Source organism: Rhagoletis zephyria, unplaced genomic scaffold, assembly GCF_001687245.7.
Source record: "Rhagoletis zephyria isolate East Lansing unplaced genomic scaffold, Rhagoletis_zephyria_1.1 Rzeph_scaffold_00956, whole genome shotgun sequence".
Classification (NCBI taxonomy): domain Eukaryota; kingdom Metazoa; phylum Arthropoda; class Insecta; order Diptera; family Tephritidae; genus Rhagoletis; species Rhagoletis zephyria.
In genome coordinates this window covers 1-23,555 of record NW_016158040.1, presented here as the reverse complement: position 1 = coordinate 23,555, position 23,555 = coordinate 1, and the positions used below count along the sequence as shown (strand labels likewise).

The 23,555-nt window shown below is 35.8% G+C and overlaps 3 protein-coding genes across 3 annotated transcripts; all 3 read right to left on the bottom strand.

Moving 5' to 3' along the window:
* Positions 1-1,119: 1,119 nt before the first annotated feature.
* Positions 1,120-4,839, bottom strand: PH4alphaSG2 (prolyl-4-hydroxylase-alpha SG2). The gene is made up of 7 exons (XM_017615058.1): positions 4,489-4,839; positions 4,260-4,414; positions 3,084-3,240; positions 1,787-3,005; positions 1,682-1,738; positions 1,441-1,606; positions 1,120-1,368 (listed from the first exon to the last, which is right to left on the bottom strand). Exons 1-7 carry the CDS (start codon positions 4,731-4,733, stop codon positions 1,277-1,279), a joined length of 2,091 nt encoding a protein of 696 aa, XP_017470547.1. The 5' UTR covers positions 4,734-4,839; the 3' UTR covers positions 1,120-1,276.
* Positions 4,840-12,060: 7,221 nt separating this feature from the next.
* Positions 12,061-17,467, bottom strand: PH4alphaEFB (prolyl 4-hydroxylase subunit alpha-1). The gene is made up of 8 exons (XM_017615050.1): positions 17,236-17,467; positions 16,985-17,141; positions 16,542-16,729; positions 13,660-13,829; positions 13,110-13,592; positions 12,947-13,012; positions 12,688-12,853; positions 12,061-12,551 (listed from the first exon to the last, which is right to left on the bottom strand). Exons 1-8 carry the CDS (start codon positions 17,450-17,452, stop codon positions 12,466-12,468), a joined length of 1,533 nt encoding a protein of 510 aa, XP_017470539.1. The 5' UTR covers positions 17,453-17,467; the 3' UTR covers positions 12,061-12,465.
* A 4,193-nt stretch (positions 17,468-21,660) lies between these two features.
* Positions 21,661-23,547, bottom strand: LOC108362181 (uncharacterized; the record flags this gene model as incomplete). Its single annotated transcript, XM_017615051.1, has 2 exons — positions 21,661-23,012; positions 23,086-23,547. Coding segments are annotated over 2 exons (798 nt in total), but the record flags the coding sequence as incomplete, so codon positions are not given.
* Between the last annotated feature and the right edge of the window lie 8 nt (positions 23,548-23,555).

The following is a 23,555-nucleotide window of genomic DNA, read 5'->3' as shown; positions in this document are numbered from 1 at the left end:
ACCAAAATAACCCTATTTTGTTTTTTAACGAAAAGAAATTCAATCGTTAACATAGTTGCCAACTTGGTGCTTTAAGCACTAGATTTAGTGCTTTTTGAAAATTAAAACGCCAATAAGAATTATTTAGTGCCTAGTGCCTTTTTAGTGCTTTTTTTCTGAACTAAAATTATTTCGAGATAGTTAAAACCTGAAATAATTTGGAATATTTAAGGCTGTGGCAGCACAGAATTCACAAGAATCTACAAATTTAAATGGACTGAAATACAACCATGATTGATAAAAATCCGAAGTTGCAAACCCACCTTGTTAAATTCTATTCGCGTTGAAAATGCTAGTACGCAAATATGTTAAATATTTGTTTTTCTCTTTTCTAATTATTTGTACAGATTTTGTTCTTTTTTTACCACCTGAGTAAAACACATCGTTTCTTGGTGCTGAATCCAAATCTGCACTAGAATTTTGAGATATCCTAACCTACCTCAAAGTGCCAAAAACACGGTGTTTTCGCGATATTTGAGGTTATATAATGAAACCATCAAATTATTTGCTCATTTTTATTTAGGGCATCATTTTCGTTTGATGCGATTCGATTTTTCTTTCTCGAGATATATCTACCAGTTTTAATGTGCAGTACTTCGGTATTATGTTATGAAAAAAGCATCCCCTGATTAAAAAAAAATTTGGTGCTTTTAGGTTGGTAAAACGCTCGAGCACCCCCCTGCCCCTACCTGGCTACGCCCATGCATACAACAACAACTTTTCGTTGATTTATTTTGTTTCGATATTAACGATTGAGTTTTGTTGCGTTAATTTGCGTTCTGAAACGTAACGGAATTAGTATGATAAATTATTTTTGCGCAACAACAAAACGAAAACGATTAATATAGTTTGTTGAGCATCTCTGCTGTCACCATAACTTCTTTCCAACTGCTTCCATATGGTCGAAAGACTGTGCGTTCCGCTGCTAGTTGCATGCAATACTGCGTTTGTTTGTGCATAAGTATGTTTGTATTTCCTTTCCATACGTTTTACATTTAACATTTACATCAAAAGATTCGTTATATATTTACATGTATGTGTGATTGTAAACCCTTTGAACAAAGCCAAGTTACATACATATTTACTTTATATCAAAAATGGAACATTTATTAACTTATATTTACCTATTCACATCGAAACATAAGTGAACCAGACATAAAAAACTACAATGAGAAATTGGTATGTATGTATATTTACATAGTACTTATTTATGTACATAAATAGTATGTATGTGGTGTCAGACAACTTCTTCTGATTTATAGTTGTCACGTATCACATCGCAGGGCCGTCTAAATTCCTGATAATTGGAATATACCCACACGTTGCCTACTGTAAGATAGATCAATGCGGATATTAAAGTGTGTTTATTTTTTTATTTTTTTTATTAAGTCAAAGATTTACTTCGTTTGGCTCCTTTTATGACGGGACAACCAGCGTGGAGAGTGCGCAAATCGGGGTCCAGCGATTTATGTAAATTGTGCCACATAATCATTGCTCCCTTTGTAGGCTCTGAGTATACATTGAGGCGAGGAAATACTGTGTAACCGCCCTGGTCTACGTCGGAGAGCTAAAATAAATGCGAAATGAAAAATGTTTGCGTTTTGTGTTACCATTGAAACTAAAGTAAAAAGTTTTGACTCACGTAGAACATATTTGTGGCTATGCGATCTTCGACCAATGAGGCGTTGGGGGCATCAGTCTGTTGAAAATTTAATTAGCGCATAATTGCATTTCTAAGTAAACTTACCTTTGGTCCAAAGAAATCGAAATGCGGGTCATACTGTCCGCCAACGCCATAATTAGCCACCTGCATAGCTTCGGCGCTGGTTAAATCGAGGCCACTAATGGCCGATACAGTGCGATAAATGTATTTCATTGTTGGACCCTCATATTGAAGCCAGTTCTGTTGACTTACGCGTACATCGCTCACTATACCTTGGCTCGCATTGCCAACTTCTGAACGGAACATACCATCGTCGGCCTTTTTGAGAATTTCGTCTATATGTGTGTCACTAAGCAGCCCGTAGTAGATGGCGATCTCGGGATCTGATAGCACCTCCTCTTTCTGCAACGGCGCCAGCATGAATAACGGATGATTGAGGGTGTCCAATTTGCATTCGAGCTTGTGAAATTCCTTCTGCGGCACTCGCCTACCCTGACAGAGTCGTGAATAGTTTGCATACCATGCTTGTGCTTGCAAAGCACCCATGCTATCGAAATACGGCTGATTTCGTACTTTTTTAACATTCATGTAGAGTTCCAGATCTTTAAAAATGTGTTCCGGTTCTAGTTCTAGTATTTTATCAACGTATACAGTTGCGTTTTCGTGTTTGCCCAATTCAAATTCAGCTAGTGCCAAATATTCAAGTGTATCCATGTACATTTTTCTGTTCGATAGGTCGTTCTCGAATATCCTCGTTTGTGCTGCTGGAATGTTTGATGGATTTTCATTTGATTGATTTAGTGTGTTGTTAGCTTCTCTATAGCTGCTCTGGCTTGGAATATCGCCCATGTCTGTTCTCTTTTCTGAAATTCCTTTAAGGGTTTTATTGTGCTCGTTGTCTTCATGTAGATCGTATAGCACCACAGGAGCAAACACCCCATATCGTGCTTCATATATGAGGCCATCGCCTTCATCAACATATTCGTAATCCTCCTCATCTTTATCTTCATCGTCATCGTCACTTTCGCATTCATCTTCATCCCAGTCTTCTTCATCATCAACCCAATATCCAGATGTATATTCACTGTTCGCCGCTCCGTTTGCAGTATCATTATTTAATTGGAGGCGTTCAAGGTCCCTGTCATCGTGATCTCCAGTTGTTTCATATTCTATAGGGGGTTTTTCGGTGCTTTCCTCCAGAAATTTCAATACTAATTTAGCCCAGCTGATAGCTAAAGGATATTCCTTGGCTTCGAAAAGATTGGCTGTGATTTCAAAACATTCCCGAATTGAGAGTTGAGATCTTAACAATAGAATTACGATTTTAATACCACCGCTATTTCATACTAATACCATTGCGCTAATCAAAAATATGGCTTACCCATAATCTATGCCGTTGATGATTCCATCGGCCAAATCAGCCGAGCTCAAATTATACATGATCTGTAGTCTTGCTAGTCCCTTCGCCGCACCACGCAATTCAATGACATCCGGCATTTTCAGTTCCGTTTCCAACTGTGTAAAGTTCCTTTTTAATGCTGCAATGAAAGTGCAAACGATAGTTAGCTCATCATTTAAAGGTTAATAGCCCATTTCCACCAAAAGCTTAACTACAGTTAAGTGCTCAAGCAAGTTCCACGAATTTTAACAAAGTTTACACACTTTCGTCAATGTTATTGTGGCTTGTTAACATTTTATTTTTAATATTTTTATTGAGCTTTGTACCACGAATGTTTATTAGGAAACATTGATAAAGCCACAAAGTCCAACCGGTAGAAGTTATAGCACTATTTCGGAGATCACCACATCTCCTCATCAGACTTCTTTTTTCTAGACTTCAGCAGGGATCGAACCTGCGTATTCGATGTTCAAAGTCAGAAGCGTTAACCACTGAGTTGATAGTCTATAGCATGTAAGCAATGCTAGCGTAGTTATTGGAAATGCAGATTGACAGAGCTCTTCATCAGCTTGTGGCTGTCATTGAAAGGCACTAGCCTTTCAAGAATTGCGCACCAGGTGTCTTTATGCCTTGTGGTACAAAGCGCTTTGGAAGCTGTGAAAACTTGGTCTAAAGAAAATGGCGTAAATGCAAATCCGACAAAAGCGTCCATGGTTATACTTTCAAAGGAAACAAAAATCGCTTAGCTTCTGCTTCCTTCGAAAAATAATGTTAAGCTAACTCTCTCTATACAGAACGCCGAAATGTAGAGGTACGCACTGGGAAGACTATGAACGCTCTCGATGTACATTTGAAAATCAGTGCCTGGTGTTCGTCCCTGCATAAATCTACAACAAGAAATAAGCTAACCATGGTTCAGGGGCTTTGCTCTCAACGCCGACAAAAGTCGCCGACAAAGTAAATGAATGTGATAAATGCACAACCATACATACACATCAGGAAACTGGAAGATGAGCATGCAAGGAAGGGAAACTTCTTTCCCGCGATCAATACCGCTCTCAATGCGGATATTCCATTATCGTCTTTCAAGCTCGAAAGGCTGCGAAAGGTTTTTAACGAACTGGCGAATATACATACATATCATTTCCGCTCACTCACCTTGCAGTCGTGTATGATTTGAAGCATATTCTGTTAGTTCCGCCCAATCGATTACGGTTCTTTTGATGAGTTTGAATGCATTGATGGGGTTCCCCAGATATGATTCCGGATCCTCCAGCGCCAATTCGTGCTCCTTCTTCACTTTAGCTATGAAACTAGAGTAATTAAGTTTATTTAAAAATTTATATGTACCTATATATATGCATATGTATATCGAAGGATTACCCACTTGCGTAAGACTGCAAAGTCCTCGGCCTGTGTTCGAATAAATTGTTGAAACCATTGAATAAACTCTTTTTCAACAACGGCCAGCAATTGAATACTATCGATCGAGGAGAAGTACTCGGCTTGACAACTAACGGTCCATAGGCCGACAAATAGGAAAATAAGAATGCACCGAGGTATCGACGAGGTTTTGCCGACACATTCCAGAACCAGGCTGGTAGCATCAGGATATTGCGATTGTGAAGCCATTCCTAAGACTTTGTCAGTGGCGAAGACAATGCAGTACTCCCACCTTCTTTACAAACTGTTGTGTCGATTAGGGAAGTATAACTCCGACTGAGTCGTTGACACGCCAGTTATGTGCAGGTGTTTCAAAATGCTACGTACATATGTACGTCTTTTTGGCGGTTATATGTCATATATTTTTGTATGTGATTATGTTTATATTGTATATACAATGAGAGAAAAAATACACATACATGCGCTTGCATACATATGTACATATGTACCTATGTAAGTACATAAACAACTACCCAGTCGGAAAAGTAGAAATGCATTACATGCGTGCAAAATAATATAATGTATTTTTTATGAGTTCTCGATTATATTACTGCTAACTATGTAATAAGCATTTTAATGCATTCAAAAAATTCCGAAAATTTCATATTAAAACACATTCATTTCTCGATACTAGGTAATGCAAAATTGAATGCCCCACTTTTCGTAAGACATCGCCCTGGGAAAAAAAATGCATTTTCGAATGTGAAAAGGATTGTTTTACTGTTTATTATTTCGACTACTATACATTACATTTTCCCATTGGGTACGTATGTACATTAGACTGCATCACTCTCCACACAAAACAAAATAGTAGTGTCCGACCGAAGGTTCGGCCTGGCTTCGGTATTCGGCCTATTCGGCTGATTTTTTATGCTCGGCTTCGGAAATGCCGAACAATTAGGTAATTCACAAGGCGTTGTATTTGAAGTTACATTATTTTACGACAGTTGTTAAAATTTTGTTGTTGATTCGCATTTCTACATAACACTTTTGAAGATGTACCTAAGAACTCTATATATTAAAAAATTCATAAAAGTGATACAATTGCGTTTTGCTGTGATTTTGTAGAAACATGGGCGCTATTTGGAAGTTTTTCAACAGAAAAAAATCAACTGCGATTTCCAATGTGTGCCAGAAAGAGTTTTCCCTGGAAAGTGAAGCGTCAAAAAGATAAACAAGCTTGAAAAAGCATTTACAATTGCATCCTTCACAATACCAAGAATTTTTAGCGGATGTGGAAAATTTATGTTTGTAAGGTGTTAAAAATAATAATAACTGGTGAACCCAAATGCTGTCAAGACGCCCAAAATTGAATTTCACAAACTTGATTAACATTCCAAATGTTAGCCAGAGTTATAAGAGATCTGAGTGTCATATTTCATCTAAAACCGCGCAGCCGTTTCTGAGTGAAGATAAGTCTCGCATAGCACAGGTTTTTAATTTTATCAAATTTCGAAACACCCTATACCAATGAAAAAGGTTCTTGATTAAAAAATAACTAAAACTTTATCACACATCTACAGGCCTTAGCTCTCATTTTTGAAAATCCTTTTCAAAAGTATTTTCAAACTAATATCCTCTAAAATCTCTTTCGTTTGACATTGTGCTACACATGTATTTCAATAAACTGATGAACTAATTTGAATTAAATTACACTGGTCTACAAATTTCAACTTTTTTTCTGCGAATAAGACGGGACCTGGTGTTTCTGAACGGATTTTTCGTGCTGAACACGAATCCGGGGTCAAAAATGTCCCATCACGTCACGTTTTCGAGAAAAAAGGGGTTGAAACCCCTAAAAACAGCGTTTTTGGCCATTTTCGAAAAATTATAGAGCTGAACCCTGACGTGGTACAAATTTTGCATATATCAGAAATTAAAGGCTAAACCGTGCCCTTTCGAATGAGCCCTATGCCGAATTGATCGCGTGCACCCTTAAAGCAGGGGGTGTATTTGTGTTTAGGGGTGCAGGAAAAATTGATCACAGAAAGAATTTAATCTTAAACGATCATAGAAAATTAATAATGCCAAGGTTTTAACTATATTAAAAGTCGCTGATTACGAATCTGCAGTTAGATTTTAAAAATTTAAGATGACGGGTCGAATATGGTGGATATAAAAATTGGACTCCTAGACACAAATACACCCCCTGATCTAAGGGTGCATGCGATTAATTCGGCATAGGGCTCATTCGAAAGGGCACGATTTAGCCTTTAATTTCTGACATATACAAAGTTTGTAGCACGTCAGGGTTCAGCTCTACAATTTTTCAAAAATGGCCAAAAACGCTGTTTTTAGGGGTTTCAACCCCTTTTTTCTCGAAAACGTGACGTGATGGGAAGTTTTGGACCCCAGATTCGTGTTCAGCACGAAAAATCCGTTCGGAAACACTAGGTCCCGTCTTATTCGCAAAACCCTTGTAGACCAGTGTTATTCGAATACAGCGCAACCCTCCTAAATAAAGGTTAGAAATAAAGACTTTTCAAACCCATTACGATCGATAGCCATTTTTTATTAATACATACAACTTATTAAATATTTTGAATATAACTTTTTAAACACGTGGCAACCCTCTTCAAACATTCAAAACGTTCAAACTAAAGATTTCTTAATATTATTTTGTTTGACTGTGGCATTTTTTTATTTCATTTACTTCTTGTATTAGTTAATTGAATTAGACCTTTCACTGTGTTTCCATTGGAATTATAAAATATATTATATTTGAGCTGGACCGATTTGAAAATACCTCCAAAATGGAGTTTTTATGAATAAAAATAGTTTCTTAAAGATTACAAAAACCCTCAAATGACAAAAAGGTTTAAGGTTAAAAAATTTGAATAAAAAATGCTGTTTTTAACTTTTTCCAAAGATGGATATAACAAAAACCTGAATAACTGAACCTAAACTATTCCCATTTAGACTTGTGAGGTATCTTTTTTTTTTTGATAAAAAAACTCATTCAAGGGATAAAAGAGAAAGGTAGGATGAACGAGCGTCATTCCAAGATGAATTAAGATGTGTTGGTATTGGAAAAAAGGGACGTGAGTGAGTTTTTTTTTGCAAAGAAATTAAAAGAGTGGCAAAATACCATTCTATTGAATATATATGTATGTATATTAGATTTTGTAATCCCGGCGGAAAACCCGCAACTTTTTTTGGTTCTGTAGTCTAATGTACATACCTACTTACATACATATATAAGTATGATCAACTGAGATAGATGTAGGGTACATATATACAAATGGAGTAATGTTTTTCTTTAAAGAGTATGCCACAGTTGCACACATGCGTTCGCTTGCGTCTAATTGGGAAGAAAAAATGATTAGATTATTTTATAACTCTTTCGTATATTTTCGAATTAATATTTGCATAGAGTCGTTCGCCGACTTCTAAGAAACATAAAAAATTAACAGCTACACAGTTGGCAGAAATAATAGAAACACCTTTTTTAACAGTTTTGGCAACATTTCTTAAATTCTTTAATGTTTAATATAATATATTTTTTTTTTATAAAAGTCTAGCTCATTATATAATAAACTGCGTATAGATCCGCATTTTGAACTTTGTACAAAAATTATGAAAATTCAACCAATTTTCACCTAAATCATGGAGCATACTTTATGTGGAAGAAAATGCACAACACCGTCAGCTAAAAAAAATTGGAAAAAATTAACGGAATTTTGTACGCTTGAAACTTGCACTTTATCCTACTAAAATTTAGCAGGCTCAACAACAGCATACGTAAAATTTCTCAAAATTCTGAATAAAAGATTGAAATTAAGGTGAAATTTTGCTTGAATTTATAGAATTTTTGTACAAAGCTTGAAATGGTGATTCAGTTTATTATATAATGAACTAGAACATTAAAAAACAAAAGAAATGTAGCCAGAACTGGTCATTATACCGCATCACCAGTGTTATTTTTCACATAATAAAATGTCAAGTGCTTCAACGTTTAAGTCACAGAAACCATATTCGCATACACTATGCAAAAAATTTGTAACGGTGATCATTTTATGAATTGCCAGTAAGTATTCAAAAAATAAAAAACAAAAAAAAAAAGATTCTTCAAAATCTTGGCTTTTGATAAACATTGAAGCTAATTTATTAATGTTTTTAAATTCTTTTAGGCGTTTAGTGCACAATCTATAGATCGAATTTCGAAAAAATATTGTATGTACATATATGCATATTAAGGTAGCATGAATGTTACTTCTTTAATTCTGAAATATTTATATGTTTTGAATACATACAATTTTAAGATGTGGGTAATTGTGGAATTTTTATTCCGATATTCTTGGGTAATTTAACAAAGAATGTCTGGCATCACTGTAACCGACTTCACAAAAAGGAGAGAGTTATTCGTCGGAATATATACATATACATTTTTTTTTTATGTATGTTACCGCACCACTGTGGACTACGTTAACCAATTTCTATAATTCTTTTGTTTTTTAAGGAAAAATTACTTGTATAAACAAATAATTCAAATTAGTTTGAAAAATAGAATAAAAAATAAGTAGCCCAAACTGAGTGATCGTATCATTTTGTCGCGGGGTGTATGTACACATGCAGCGTTGCCACAGACAAATTTTTTTTCCTACCAACCTTTCCTACCATAACCAACCAAAACCTACCAAACATTTTTTTGAGTTTTAATATTAGTTTTCAATGTCAAATTTTTTAAAAACATAGTTAACATAACATTTAGTAAAAGTAAAACACAACTAGATTAATAAAAACAAATTAACTGCGTATAACGATTAATTTTACTGTACAGACTTATCCATGGGCACATATGTCTCTTTACACATACATGATATGTCACTAGATACGAATAAAGACGCGAGCTCAAAAGTTGATAGCGAAAAAAGAGGCGTAAAAAACTTTCGGCGAAGAAAGACTCTTAACATAGGTGACGGCAAATAAAGCCGCGTTAACCTCTTTGACAGCGAAGATAGACCCGCGGTCAACTATATTTTCGAGTGCAACAGTATTCCCCAGAACTCCCCAAAGAGTTTTTCCGAGCTCTTTATTCGTATCTAGTGACAATATTATTATTATGACGTCGAAGATACCCGCGCTGCGACCTAAGAAAATATATTGTGCTATTAAAAAGCTCAGCACTTTGGATGAGGCCATGTTCCAAATTTTAGATGGAAAAGGCAATCGTTCCCCAAGGTGTATCAATCTACGATTCATGCTTCGTGGGCAGGCACATTGAATATACTCTGGGGTTTCTTTCACCAGCCGACAAACCCTCTCTCTCTTCAAAAAGACCCATTTAATTAAAACCGTACGTTAACTTGCAGTGTGCTGTCAGGTAGCCAGTAAGAGTTCTAAGTTCAAGGTGTCTTTTGGAGCTCCTGCTGGAAAGAGTTATGCATATCTTTGATTATCTTATTCCCTTTGACTTCCGCCAGTAGGCAGCAATTTGAGATTATTCCCAGCTAGCTCCTAAGTAGGTCTGCAGTGTATCCTTTAGATGTACCACAGAAAAGCTAGGGACCATGCAAACGCATTTGGGCTTCACGCTTTGCGAGACAGTCAGCCCTTTCGTTGCCTTCAAACCCTTCATGCGTGACGCTATTGTGGGCTCGCAGGTGGTTCAAGAGTTTACAAGCCTTGATGCCATTTTAAAAGACTCTAAGGCCTTTAACGCTGCCTGAATGTCCGACATAATATTTTTTCTGGCCTCATTTGCCTTCTACGATGACATTCGCGAACACAGACTTCGATTGGGAAGACTTCCGCCTGAAATATGGTTGAGTACGAGCCCATTGGCAGACTTTTCTGGAATCTTGGTCCAAGTACGCCATAAATTATATCGCTACCTAAAGGTGAAAAGGTGCCAAGTCCATTTTTTTTTCAAAGTTTAGTTTTTGATGCAGAATGACAGGTAATACGAAACTACATCGATTTTTCGTCTCTCCTGAAAAATTTCTAAAAATGGACTTGGCACCTTTTCACCCTTAGGTCACGATATATGGATGTCCGTATTGCATATTGGCAATAATAACGTTTGTACTTAGGAATCAGGTATATTTACATGTTTGTGGCCGCCATTATACGAACGCACCGGTGAAATATTTGTGTAAAAAAGTTTGCTATATGGAGATATGTACGTACATATTTTCTATTTTTCGCAAATAACAATTACTCATTGTCCTAAAACCTACCAAAATCCAATCAAGCCTACCAACCTACTAAATGGAAAAAAACCTACCAGTTTTGGTATGAAAAGCCCATGTTTGGCAACACTGTACACATGTGCATACATACATACATACATACATACATATCTGTATTCGTACCCAACAAGCGAAATAAACTTAAAGAAAGTTTTTTTTAAGTTTTCAATTATAAACATTAAGCTTACAAAACGTTGATTTTTTGTTTATAAAACGCTTGAAAGTAAGCGTAATATAATCGAAAAGGAACATTGGTTATAAGCGTAGAAATATAAACTTGTAATAAATGTTCAAAAGAAAGCTTTTTATAAGCGTAAAAGTGTAAACTTATAATAAAGGTTCAAAAAAAGTTTTATATAAGCGTATCAATATAAACTTACTAAAAATTTTCAAAAGAAAGCTTTTTATAAACATTTTTATAACCCTTTATTTAAAGATATTTCATTAAAACCTCATACATAGATTGCTTAACATCTAGAAACTAAACGAAATGCGAATTTTCCGCGGACTCATCTACAGTNTATTACATATTCTTGCGTGCTTTCAATTACTTGCGGTTATTGGCAAATTGGAAAAGGGACATCGATGCAGCTATATATTGCGCTTTATCGCCGCCATTCTCATTGATGAACTTTTCTGAAAAAAATTTAATACATTTTTAATTGAATGTTAAACTAAGAAAGGATAAGGGGAACTCATCATTTGAAGACTCGAATGCTCCACCGATTAGCGCAGCGGGTCCTGGATTGGATTTTCTTGTTTTACCGCATTGGTTTTATTTAATTTTTTCTTTTAATAATATATTTTAAAAAACGTAAACACGTCACTTACGATTGAAAAAATTTTATATTTACTACTTCATGTCGTTGGCATTTACATTTCATTTATAAGTTTAAGTTATTTATAAACATTCGCTCTCAAAACTTATTAAAGGTTTATTTGAAAAAACTTTTAATAAGCTTAATATTAAAAATGCTTATTTAACGCTTATTATAGCAAACTTAATTTAAGTTAGTTTTAAAAACGTTTACTGAAATGCTTGTTGGGTAGCTTATGTCGGGAAGCTGGCTTTAGTATAATGCGGCATTACCTTTATTCTATACCTTCGACGTTTAACGTTTTTCCGAAAAAATAAATAAAGCGCAAAAAGAATACGCATATTTTTAAACAAAGGTTGCACTCACCTTTTCACCTCCCCTAAAATCAAAAATAGTAAAAATTCATGTATACATATAAATATATTGCAAAACTCGTTTTTAATTTAACTTTTTTTTTTTTATATTAAAAAACCTTTATAAGATAAATAAATACATACATATCCATATATGTATATGTATGTATATCTACGCATGTACAAACAGAATAGTACAAATATACATATGTACTTATGTAAGTGGCATAAAAAAGAGCTTAACAATTATAAAATTGAATTTCACTAATTTTAGAAAAAACGCGACATTTACAAAATGGCATACCGAATTTCTGAGTCGATTTTTTCATAGCGTTTCTAAATGTGCAAACAGTTGCCGATAACAGTTTCAATTTGAATGCTCTAGCAGTAACAATGTAGAAAATACAAAGTTATGGCCGACATGTAAACGGTCAAATATAAACACAAAGCTTCGTACGACTTCAAAAAGTTAGAACTCTTAGGTAACAACTTTGAATGCTTATCAAGTTTTAAATACTCGTACGCATACTTCCGCTTGCTGGTTTTTCTTTAAATGGACTTAAATTGCAAATTCGCCGTGGTCAGGTTCCAGACCACAAGGTCGACGAAATTCTTGTTGGCGTTCATGTATCCATTTGTTCGAGACTGAAAGAGATAAGTAAGTATTTATTATTAAAGATATATTACCGATGTATGTGAGTATGAACGTATGTACAGAAATATACATACTTAAACATATACATGTATGTATGCACATATGTTTGTTTGTATGTATTCTTACCCCACTTAGAGCCAGTTAGAACAGGGCAGGCCGCATGACGCGTTCTGAAATCACCTTCACCGGACCTGTGCAGGTTGTACCAGAAGGCCGCTGATCCTTTTTTGGGCGACAAAGCAATGCGTAAGTTTGTAAAGACTGTGGCACCACCTTGTTCCACGTCACTCATCTACGAGGTAAACAAAAAGATATTTCACACCGTAAACACGGCTATAATTGTACTGAGATATTTTGCCTATAAGCGGCGTCAAAGTAGACTTACGTAGAACAACACCGTTGCGATACGATTGCCAGTGTTGAGCCCTTGGAAGGCACGAATCTCATCCCTCTGTAAGGAACGAGATACAATGTTAAAAACTCAATGTATACTCCCTGGCGCTAAAATAATTTCATTGTTTGCATGAATAATTCTGTCTTCAACTCACTCTTGCGAAATCAAAATGCGGCTCATAGTGGCCTCCAATGCCATAATTCACCACCTGTAATTCCTCCGCCACACTCATGTCTAAACCCGTCATATCCTCTGTTCGTTGTACAATGTTTTCAATGATCTTATGCTCCTCTGTGCGTATCCATGCCGATTTGCTGATACGGTAATTAGCGGTTTCCAATTCGCCGGTAACCGCATTCTGGACGGTAGCGCGACGGAATCGAGGACGCGCCAGTTTCTTAACCAATTCAATTTCTTTGTCATGCATGACGTCATAGTAGATCACAATATAAGGGTCCAAAAAGGCTTCTTCGAGTTTGAGTGGCGCCAAGCGCAGGAAGGGCACATTATTGTTAACATAACGGCATCGGAGTGGTCGCAAATCCGCTGGGGTCAGCTTCAATTCACCACGACAAAGCATTTCGTATGCTTTGCGTTCGCTAAAGGTATAATCACTGGGATCACCCTTGGCAATCGGCTGCAATCAAGCAGAGTGAATTGTTAGTGAATTCCGACTGCTGCCAAATTAGGCATCGTAGACTTACCAAATCAGAGACAGGTGTACTCTCGCTACCATCGTCACCTTTGACTTTGCGTTCAGCTTGGAGTTCAGCTATCTCCTTTTCGTAAAATACCTTATTGCCTCTGGCGCGTTCATGGTCGGGTGTTAGTTCTAATAGTTCATTAGTCATCGTAAGCGCTCTTTCCACGTTGCCTGCAATAAATTAAAAACAACATTAATTTGAGTTCCTGTTCTAAAGTTTTTTGATGGATGGATGTTTTAGCTTAGGGCTGGGGTAGGTGGCAGCGCTGCGTGCCCAAGATGAAGTTCCGAAGGCAGAGATTTCCCTCGGATTTAGCTTAGCAAAAGCGGGCAGCTGAGTGCTGATATGCCCTACATTCTTTGCACTCCTGCTCGAAGACTTAATGCCTGGTCAGTTTAAGAAGCTATTTTGGCCGCCTACGGTTCATCAGCTCTTGGAAGGTCCTTGCAGTTGTGAATGTCTTAGGGTTTTCCCAAAGACATGAGTACCACTTGAACTCCTATATCCTTTCTGCCAGGAAAAATAAACTCGAAGATGCCATGTAAGCAAATTCCACAGTCTTTCAGTTAACTGAAATGTTGCTATGCCCTGGGACCAAAATCAACCTAATTGGTAAGTATTTCGAGGCGACCGCACGAGAGAGGTCAAGCATTCCCTTACCGGGCAATCACTCTCATCTTGGCTATCTGTTTAAATATTTATTCTTCTCGACGGTATTTTTCTAGTAAATGTCTAGTCGTCTACTTTTCTGTATCGGCAACCTCTTCCGGAAACAGCCGCAAAATCGGAGGTGGAGCTCGTCTAAGCACTAATATAACAATCAATTATTCCTATAATGGTCTCTACATAGCTACATGTGTTTTAGATTTGGAGGCTGCATCTTTTACCAATGGCACTGTAAACGCCAAATAGGCCACCTTGTTTTTACTCGCTTCTAAATATTATACACATTATAAGTCCTGACGAATAAAATGAGCTCGGTCTTACCAGGGTTAATAGCTATTTCACAAACCGCAGAACAACTTGTTACTAAGTTCAGGTAAATCGACATGAGATCCTTACTCACTCTACGTTGGGCGTAAGCATAACCTTATTCCGCCGTGAAATTTCTATCCCAGAGCAAGGAGCTGGTGATGAACCGTATGTCTTAAGTTTATTTAGAGCCTAGCTGACTTGGAACTCTTGCAACCGCCTCGGGCAACACATCCTCCGTACCGAGGATATACCCAACTATATACATATGTACGAGTATATACTGCATTTGCTCAAGAATAATAAAGGTTAAGCTCGCAGTTTCTCGATATGTAATTGAGAGTGCTACTTTATCACAGTCACAGTTCGTAGCAGCAACTGTGACTGTTACTGTTCTTGTGGAAGGCGCAATCCGACTACTAAAACATCATTGCGACTGTTACTTTTTCACAGTCTGTCACGGTGATTTTTTGGAAGTTGTCACAGCAGTTACCAGTGACTTTTGGAGTAACCGTGACAAAGTCACGGGTACGCAAATATCTGCCACCTCTAATCGGAACAAAGTAAATATCTGTGCTTAAAGTGATTTGTACAACCTTGGTTATTTCTGGAAATGGGTATTTAGTTACAGAAATGCTAATCAATGTTAAATTATTCACTTCACATTTTCTGATGTCCTTAGAAACATCATTTGTTGTTATTGCATTTCCGTTAATGATTCGAAAAACTAGCAATACTCGATTCGAATTCGATTCGTCTCGATAGTTCTATCAGAGAAAACGAGCTCGTCTCGAATTCGCGCCGAATTCGTTATGTTTATTGGGTTACTTTTTATACTTAAATAAGTATAACTCAAGTCTACCCCGTATTGAAAAACAAGGAGAAATATAGCACTTATGTAAGATGAACACGATTAAGTAAAAGGGTATCGAAAGGCTTATTCTAGTTCATTAATTTTATCGCATATATAAGCAGTTAAGATTTGAATATATAAATCCGTGAAGGAAATTAAATTACTTTAATTGAAATTCCCACTTTTTCCCCTTCAATGAACTGACTTATTTAACATGGCGATGTCCTAGGAAGCAGTCAATTATCCGACTTTAAAATGCATTTGGCTTAACGAACTTCAAAGTCAGTATGTTTCGTTTGAATACGCTTTCGTTCTGCACTTCACAGATTTGCTTTTTGCATATTTGCAGGATACAAATGGTTTCTTTGGGTAAAAATAGCATCGAATTTTAAGACATTTACTCAATGTATTTGTTTCAAAGTCGTTCTAAAATTTGTTGACTTAAAAAACCCACTTTCTTCCGTCAGGGTTGTTAATCCTACTTGTCATGAGAGCGATGTTTTTACAAAAAAAAACTATACTTAAGAAAGAAATACGGACATATGTTTTATATAGCATTTGCTGATACATACTACATATGTAGGTACATATTATAATGTGCCCAAATCAAATTTCAATTGAAGAGTTGTGATTTGAATTTGTTCATTATTTACACCCTGTGCCGCTAGAACATAAAATTGCATACTTTCAGGCTTTTCTGCGTGCGATCATTCTTTGTGGCCTTTTATTAAGGTGTTATTAGGTGTTAATTTTCCAACAACAAAACGTATGCTAGATTGCTACATAACTACTTTGCACCTTAAATGCCTGAAACAGTGAGTACCATCATTACTTTAGACATCCTTTGACAGTTAATTTTAAAGTTGTAAAATTTCTTACAAGGCGAATTCGTAAAAGGTGGTGTTACCGGAGCTGCTGATTTCAAGGCGAACTTTTAGTGTTTGTCAAAATATGTATGTGTTCGTTTTAATTTCGTTTTGTACTGTTTGTTAGTGTAGTTTTTGTTTTTGGGCAGCCGCTACCACCTCGTATAAATTCGCCTTGATTTCTTGATTACCTTGTTTATATGTGGAAAATGCGAGGTATTCCAAAATATCGGCCCGCGTAAAGGTTTGAGTTTGATTCTGAGGTTCCTCTTGGAGTCGAGTCATTGCCTCACTCATCCAGAGTACGGTGTGATAGTAGTCATGATTGACGTACGATTGGCGTCCCAACTCAAAGCAGTCATCTGAAGACATTGCCGTGCTGGAAAACAGAAAAACAAATGTGATGTAACCAGAGTCTCCTAACGTAAACAAAAGGATTTTCATTGTCTGGGGAAATTAGGAGAACTTGTGTAGAATAAATATTATCAATTGCAAGGAACTTCAATGGGAATCATTCAGATCTATTGCGCAAATCACAAATAAGCAGATAAAACTTTGCGATCACCGATTACTTCGAAATTTTCTACTTCAACTTCCTACTTACACATGTCTCTTTCATGATAATTATCGTTACCTGTATTGTATGCCATTAAGCATGCCACGCGCCACACTCGATGTGTCCAGTTTGTAGGTGTCCTGCAGCCGCATCAACGCTACTGCAGCTCCATTCAAATCTTCATCGGATGGGAATTTCAGTATGTGGCGGTAATTCGTGATGTTGTTCAGAAACTCTAGAACAGGAAAACGGGGTTGCGAAAAACGAAAAGAGATTATGTAATCAAAGCATGAGTGTACATATTTATGTATGCATTAGATAAAACCTACCGACGCCTACATCGTGCGCCATTAAATTCTCCACTTGTCGCCAGTCGGTGGTCAGTCGTTTTGTCAGCAGGTAAGCGTTTATTGGATTTGAGACGTAGGCGGACATATCCGCGGCTGCGTCCTCGTGTTCTCTTTGGTATTCACCCAGCTTACTGTAAAGAAAGAAAGAAATACATACGTATCTATATTCATATATGTAAACACGGAGAAGACACATACATAACAACAAAAAGCATTACATACATATGTGCAGAAAATTTAGACTTAGGGCCAGTTTTTCAGTGCACGGCTGTAGTTTAAACTCAGTGTAAAGGTCCGATCTGGTTGGTTTAAACTAAGATCAGCCAATCAAATGTCAGCCAGCTGTTCAATTTAAACTCAGTTTACTTAATCTAAGTTTAAACTGGCACTGAAAAACTGGCCCTTAGCGTCATAAACAGATGCAATTTGAAATTGAAGAAAAAATTTGCGAAAAGTTTAATATGTTATTTTTGCAATCAGCCAAACTTACAAGGCTGCAAGAAAATAAGAATGTAGTAGAATAAGGCCCAGCTAGGTATTGCAAAAAATTGGCTGAATTTTAGATAACTAGAGAATTTATATTTCTTGAAAATGTTTTTACGATTATTTTACAATTCATCGATTGATAATCGATTAATTTAATCAAATGATTGATTAATTGCTGCCATCCCTAGGCCCAGCTAACAAGGAAAGTATGTATTTATGTACATACATCACAAGGGGCCTGATCCCCTTCTTTGGTACTTGTAGCTAAATAAATTACTTAAGAAATTTGAAAGATAGACTGCAAAAGTAGTTTCGTACGCAGAAGACATGGCGGTGTTGGGGACTCAATCGAGCTTTGCGATAAATGAGCATAAAACAGACCCATGTGCATTGCAGAAGGAAATATGTATGTATGCATAAGGCCCATGCATGGAATCTCCCGAAATTGTTTAGCCCAGAACTGACTAAAAAGATGCACAGAATACAGTAAAATGCAAAAAAACGCAAGCGACGCTTTAGAAACTTAAGTTTAGATCCATGAAAATAGTTCTAGCTATTACTATGGAAATCTCATTGCTAGCTCTGATGCATTAGCACAAGGGGAAAAAACGTTTGGCTTTCATATTTTGGCTACGTGGTTGGTCGAGCGGCCCTCCAGTTTGTGGTGTGCGTCGTGATAAATTTCGTAACACAAGTGGAGAGGGCTAAACTTTTACGTCGTTACCGAGCGCCCGATGGTTTTCGGAAAACCATGGACGACCTGTGTTAGAAAGTTTTTTTTTTTTTTATATTTGAGTTGATGCTTGAACAAGGGATCGATTATAGGTCCTGCAGGGTGGTAGTATGCATCTAACCACAAGGCTTCAGTGGCCAATATAACTCTGGCGGGGTAGACCGCATCGATGAAACCGCTATTTCTTAAGCTTACTTACATATAAATATGATACGTACTACATGGTTTAGCGTATTAATTTAGAGAGAGGGTCCTAGACTTAAACCGAAACTGAGTGAACGGTGATTTTTCCAAATAAATAACAGCTTAATACAAATTTTAGAAAAATGCAACATATTTCCATAAAAACTTTGAACTTTTTAATCTAAATTCTAGGATATGCAGTTGCATGCCTAACGAAATTTTAGTAAAATGAGTGCAAGTTTTAAACAGCGGTATTTTATATAAGAAGTTTAATTTATAAAAACTGCCGTTAATTTTTTTTTTTAATTTATGTACATCAAAAAGGCGTTCTTCTGACCTAAGTCCAGAGAGTGGGGGTTGAAATGGAATTTCGAGTACACAAAATGGACCCAAAATTTCCGTTTAAGGCTTTTCACGTAACGAAATTTTTATTTCGACTTTGTCTGTTGGCCGACACTATATGGGTTAAAATCACAAAAGTGTTTAAAAACTCTGCCAATTTGTCCTTATTCTGTGAATACAAGTGAATAAATTGCAGAGAAATCCGTATATCCACACAAAAATATAACAACAGAATTGAAACCAAAGCTCTGGAAATTATTCGTGACTAAAATTCATTTGACTTCAAAAACCTTTATTCGCATTGTATTATATTGACAAACAATAAAAGTATCTTACATATGTACATTTGTATATTTAAACCCATAACTTTATTACTAACTTCAAGTCTTCTAAGATTGAACAAAAGCTGCGATAAGTATACCTTATGAATAGCTAAATTGTGCACTTATACATAAGCTATCAAATAGTTTTCAACAGGAACGTGAACCGGGTGAAAATTTGCTTCGAGCCGGTTACTTCCTTTGAATTGGTTCGTTAAAAAGATTTTTGTTTTTTTTTTGGTTTTTGAACCGGGGTTTTGGTTCGGTTTAATAGTTCGGGAATTACAAAAAAAAAAATATGTATATTTGTGTTAATTTATTCGGTAAAAATCCAAAAAGAAATACATACAGTGGTCGAAAAAATTATAGCCGCGAACATTTTAACAAGTTTTAACATATTTTGTTATTTAGTTTGGTTATTTTTTTTTTTAAATGTAGTTCATTCTGAAAACAAAGCGTGTAGCTGCAAGTTTCCAATTTTGTGCCAAAAAAAAAACCAAGACTCCTTCGTAAAAATTTCGAGCCTATTAATTAGATTTCATAGAAATATTTTATATGCAGTTTTGCGGCCGATTGAATTCTAGTAGTAGTATTATGAAGGACAAGTTTCAAATTACCTAAAATTAGCTTTGATTTTTTAGATTTTTTTTTTAGAAATCTAATTAAAAAGCTCGCAATTTTTACGAAATTTTGCTTAATTTTTTTTTTAATATTTACACGGTTTTTGCTAAAGAATGAATTGTATTTTTATATAAAAAAAAAAACTAAATTATATACCAAAAAAATATTATATTTTAAAACTTTTCAAAATGTGGTGATGTTATAATTTTTTCGACCATTGTATATATGTATAAAACCGGACAGATTTATATCATACGTTATACGTGGAAAAAAAGTCAGATGGTAAACACATATGGTATTACGATATTTAATGAAAAATAGATAAGAAAGTGGAGGGAAAATTGCCCGAAACGAACATTAATTCTTTTTAAAAAATGGTTCGATTTTCGGTTTGGATTAAGCATTTGTGAAAAATTCCGGTTCGTTTAAGGGTTCAGTTAATTATTACAAAAAAAACGGTAATCCGGTTTGGCTCGAAACCGGTTCACATCCCTGGTTTTTTGACTGACTTCAAAATAATAGAAGGTTTCCAACTCGACGGAATATTTTTCATTTTTTATATGTTACCGAATAACTTTTATAGTATATGAGCACTGAAGTCGGCCGTGTTTTTTATATGTTACCGAATAACTTTTATAGTATATGAGCACTGAAGTCGGCCGTGTTTTTTGCATACTTATTACTTGTAATATGTATTATTAACTTATTTCTGTGACATCAACAATTGATATGTACATAGTTCATACCAGGGACGTGTGGTTAATCAGTTTTCTGATAAACAAAATTATTTCAATTCCGATTAATCAAAATGTATTTAATCGAGAAATTAGTTACTTTGATTTATTTTGAATTGATAATTTAATTAAATAATCAGGCTTCGATTAATCAGCATATTAGCTTGTTCGATTAATCGACCATCCTAAGTACATACTAACAAACATACATATAGTCATGTGAAAAATAATAGGGACACGATATTCTCACAAGTTTTGGCTATTCTTCTTTTGGTTGTTTAATGTTTATTATTTTTTAAAAATGCAATTCGTTACCTAACAAACCCCGTATAAATCCAAACTTCAAAACAAAGAAAAATTAGATAAGTTAAACAAAATTTTACAACAACAACAAACTTTAAATCTAGGTGTGCAGTTGTATAGCCCATTTAATTCCAGCTTAAGAAAGTGCAAGTTCAAAGTGGGTAAGAAATCGTGTTGATTTTTGATGATTTTTTTCCGCAAAAAAATTTGCACTATATGGTGTTTGTTAGATAGTGAGCTGTATTTGTTATAAAAAAGATAATAAAAATTAAAAAAAAAACAAACGAAAAATAGCCAAAACTGGTAACAATTTCGTGTCCCTATTATTTTTCACAAGACTGTATTTGCACCTGAAAATTTCAAACTTCTTATTTAGAATTTTGGGTTAAAGTACAAATTTCAAGATTCGCGGAGAATTTTAATAATTTTTTTTGCTGATGATGCTAGGCTTTTTCTCCGATACAAACGATTTTGTCGAGCATATTTTATATAGTTGTTCTGAATAAAAAGTTGAAAATTTTCGGATGCAAATGTTAAAGCTTGTTGTATTTTCATAATTTTTGTACGAAGTTTGAAATGTGGCGCTGGTTATGTAAAGTGCTAAACTAGAAAATATAAACATTAAATAAACAAAAGAAAAATATCCAAAACTAGTCAAAATGTCCCTTGACTTTAACAGCTTTGTTTATAACTAATTACAACCATATAACAGTAGAACCATACATATACAAAATTATTTAGGTAACTACACATAGGTATTTACATATGTATGTCCTTTTAATCTCTAAAAACTGGATTGTGTGTGTGCCTCTTTTTCTATTTCGAAAATTTTTTATTTACAGTCTTTTTTCGAACAGTGTAAAGTGATATTCACTTGTCCTACTTATTTTTTGGTATTTTAGCCGTGAATATTATTTTCGAATTACATTTAAGAATCCAATACTCGCACTAGTATAAGTAGCTAAATTTTATAAGTAAACTATGAATATTACGTACATATAACTTACAGCTAAATAAATAATACATTAGATCGCCCCGGTGCTGAACTACAGAAAAATGTTCATATGCCCCACCTAGTTTCAAAGATTACTTTGAGAGGATTTTAGCATCTTTGAAATTTTCGTTCTGGGAAATGCTGAAATCTAGCTTTCCCCTTTTTCTTTTTTTATTCGTGAACAAATTTCATGGTTATTGAAAAAGTGTTTAGGTCTTAAATTTAGAGGATCATGGGAAAAAATCACCCATAAAAGTTTTATAATTTTATTCTAACCAAAATTGAATTTAGACGGTTAAAAATTGATATAGTTGAGTTTACTGTTTGAAAGAGGTAATTAAGGCCAATGGTATATTAAAGCTAAATTTGCATAAGTGGCTCTTAAAAATGTCTTTTAGCCGATACACAACTTTTTAATATCGCGTTAAAAATAAACAAAGTTATGAACAAAAGTCCCTTTCATCGATTTCGGGAAATTTTTATGACGCTGGAATCCTCTCCAAGGAAGCTTTCAAACAATGGTGAGCATTTAAAAACTTTTGTTCCGTATCTCAGGATAATGAACGTACAAGCATACATAGTTATCTGTGTTCATGCAACTTCGGTGAAAAGTTCATATAGTACACACATACATACATCGAAAAAAATTGTTATTAAAAACTAAATCAAATGTATAATTGTTTGAACAATTTTCTATGCATTATTTAAGCAACATTAACTCTATTATCTGGTGGCGGTCTATAGCACCAAAGTGATCCAACCACACCCAGGCCGATAAAGAAAATCGTGAATGTAGATAGACCCAGTATAATGCCTGTAGTTACATCGTGTAGTGGCAACCCAGGGTAAGGATCTAGCACTAGGATCACTACTAAGCCACAGCATTTGAGCAGGCAGAATACCGTTACGAGAATATAACCAGAGGTGTAGCTGCGATTTGGCAACCATTCACAATGGCGCGAACGGAAACCGAGGAAACCAAGCCCCACGCCACTGAATGCGGCAACCAAGCTAAACTGCAGGTAAAATGATTTTCCAAACTGAAAAGTAAGACAAGCGGTATTGATTATTGACACAAATTACATAGACTGCGGCGGTCTCAGCAAGCCTTACATGCGCAATCATGTAGATAATAAGCGCCGTATTCATACTGCTGCTGATCACAAGCATCAGCGACACGACGGCCAAGGTGATCGCCGCATTGGCCACCTTCTGCGGGTAGGGTGTGGTGCTGTTGGTGGATTTGCCATGGATGCTGCTGCAATCCTCCTCCTCCTCCACCTCCGGGTACGCCTTTGATTGCTGGTGTGGTGTTATGCGTGGCGTAATCACCGCCATGGTTCGGTCGCCTGGCGTTTTCACCGACTCGTAATGTAGACTTTGCGTAGTGCGATCTAAGCGTCGATCACCAGGCGTATAGTGTAATTGTTGTTGGCTGCGATAGTGGTACTTTGTGCGTTGATGCTCTTGCTGGTAGTTTTCCGGTAGCCGCTCTAAGGGCGACAAGTTGCGTGGTGTAACACTACGCGGTAGAGGGGTTTTTCGCGGTGTGGAGAGTAGTTCGTGCAGCATTTTTGTGGCGG

Coding starts and splice junctions, on each gene's coding strand:
- PH4alphaEFB (XM_017615050.1), bottom strand. CDS start 17,452: ATGTGTCTTCTCCGTGTTTACATATATGAATATAGATACGTATGTATT. Junction 13,830..16,541: donor ATTTTCCACATATAAACAAG/GTAATCAAGAAA, acceptor AATTTATTGCAG/GCAACGTGGAAAGAGCGCTT. Junction 12,552..12,687: donor TCTAACTGGCTCTAAGTGGG/GTAAGAATACAT, acceptor TATCTCTTTCAG/TCTCGAACAAATGGATACAT.
- PH4alphaSG2 (XM_017615058.1), bottom strand. CDS start 4,733: ATGGCTTCACAATCGCAATATCCTGATGCTACCAGCCTGGTTCTGGAA. Junction 3,006..3,083: donor ATCAACGGCATAGATTATGG/GTAAGCCATATT, acceptor TCTATTGTTAAG/ATCTCAACTCTCAATTCGGG. Junction 1,607..1,681: donor TAGCCACAAATATGTTCTAC/GTGAGTCAAAAC, acceptor CATTTATTTTAG/CTCTCCGACGTAGACCAGGG.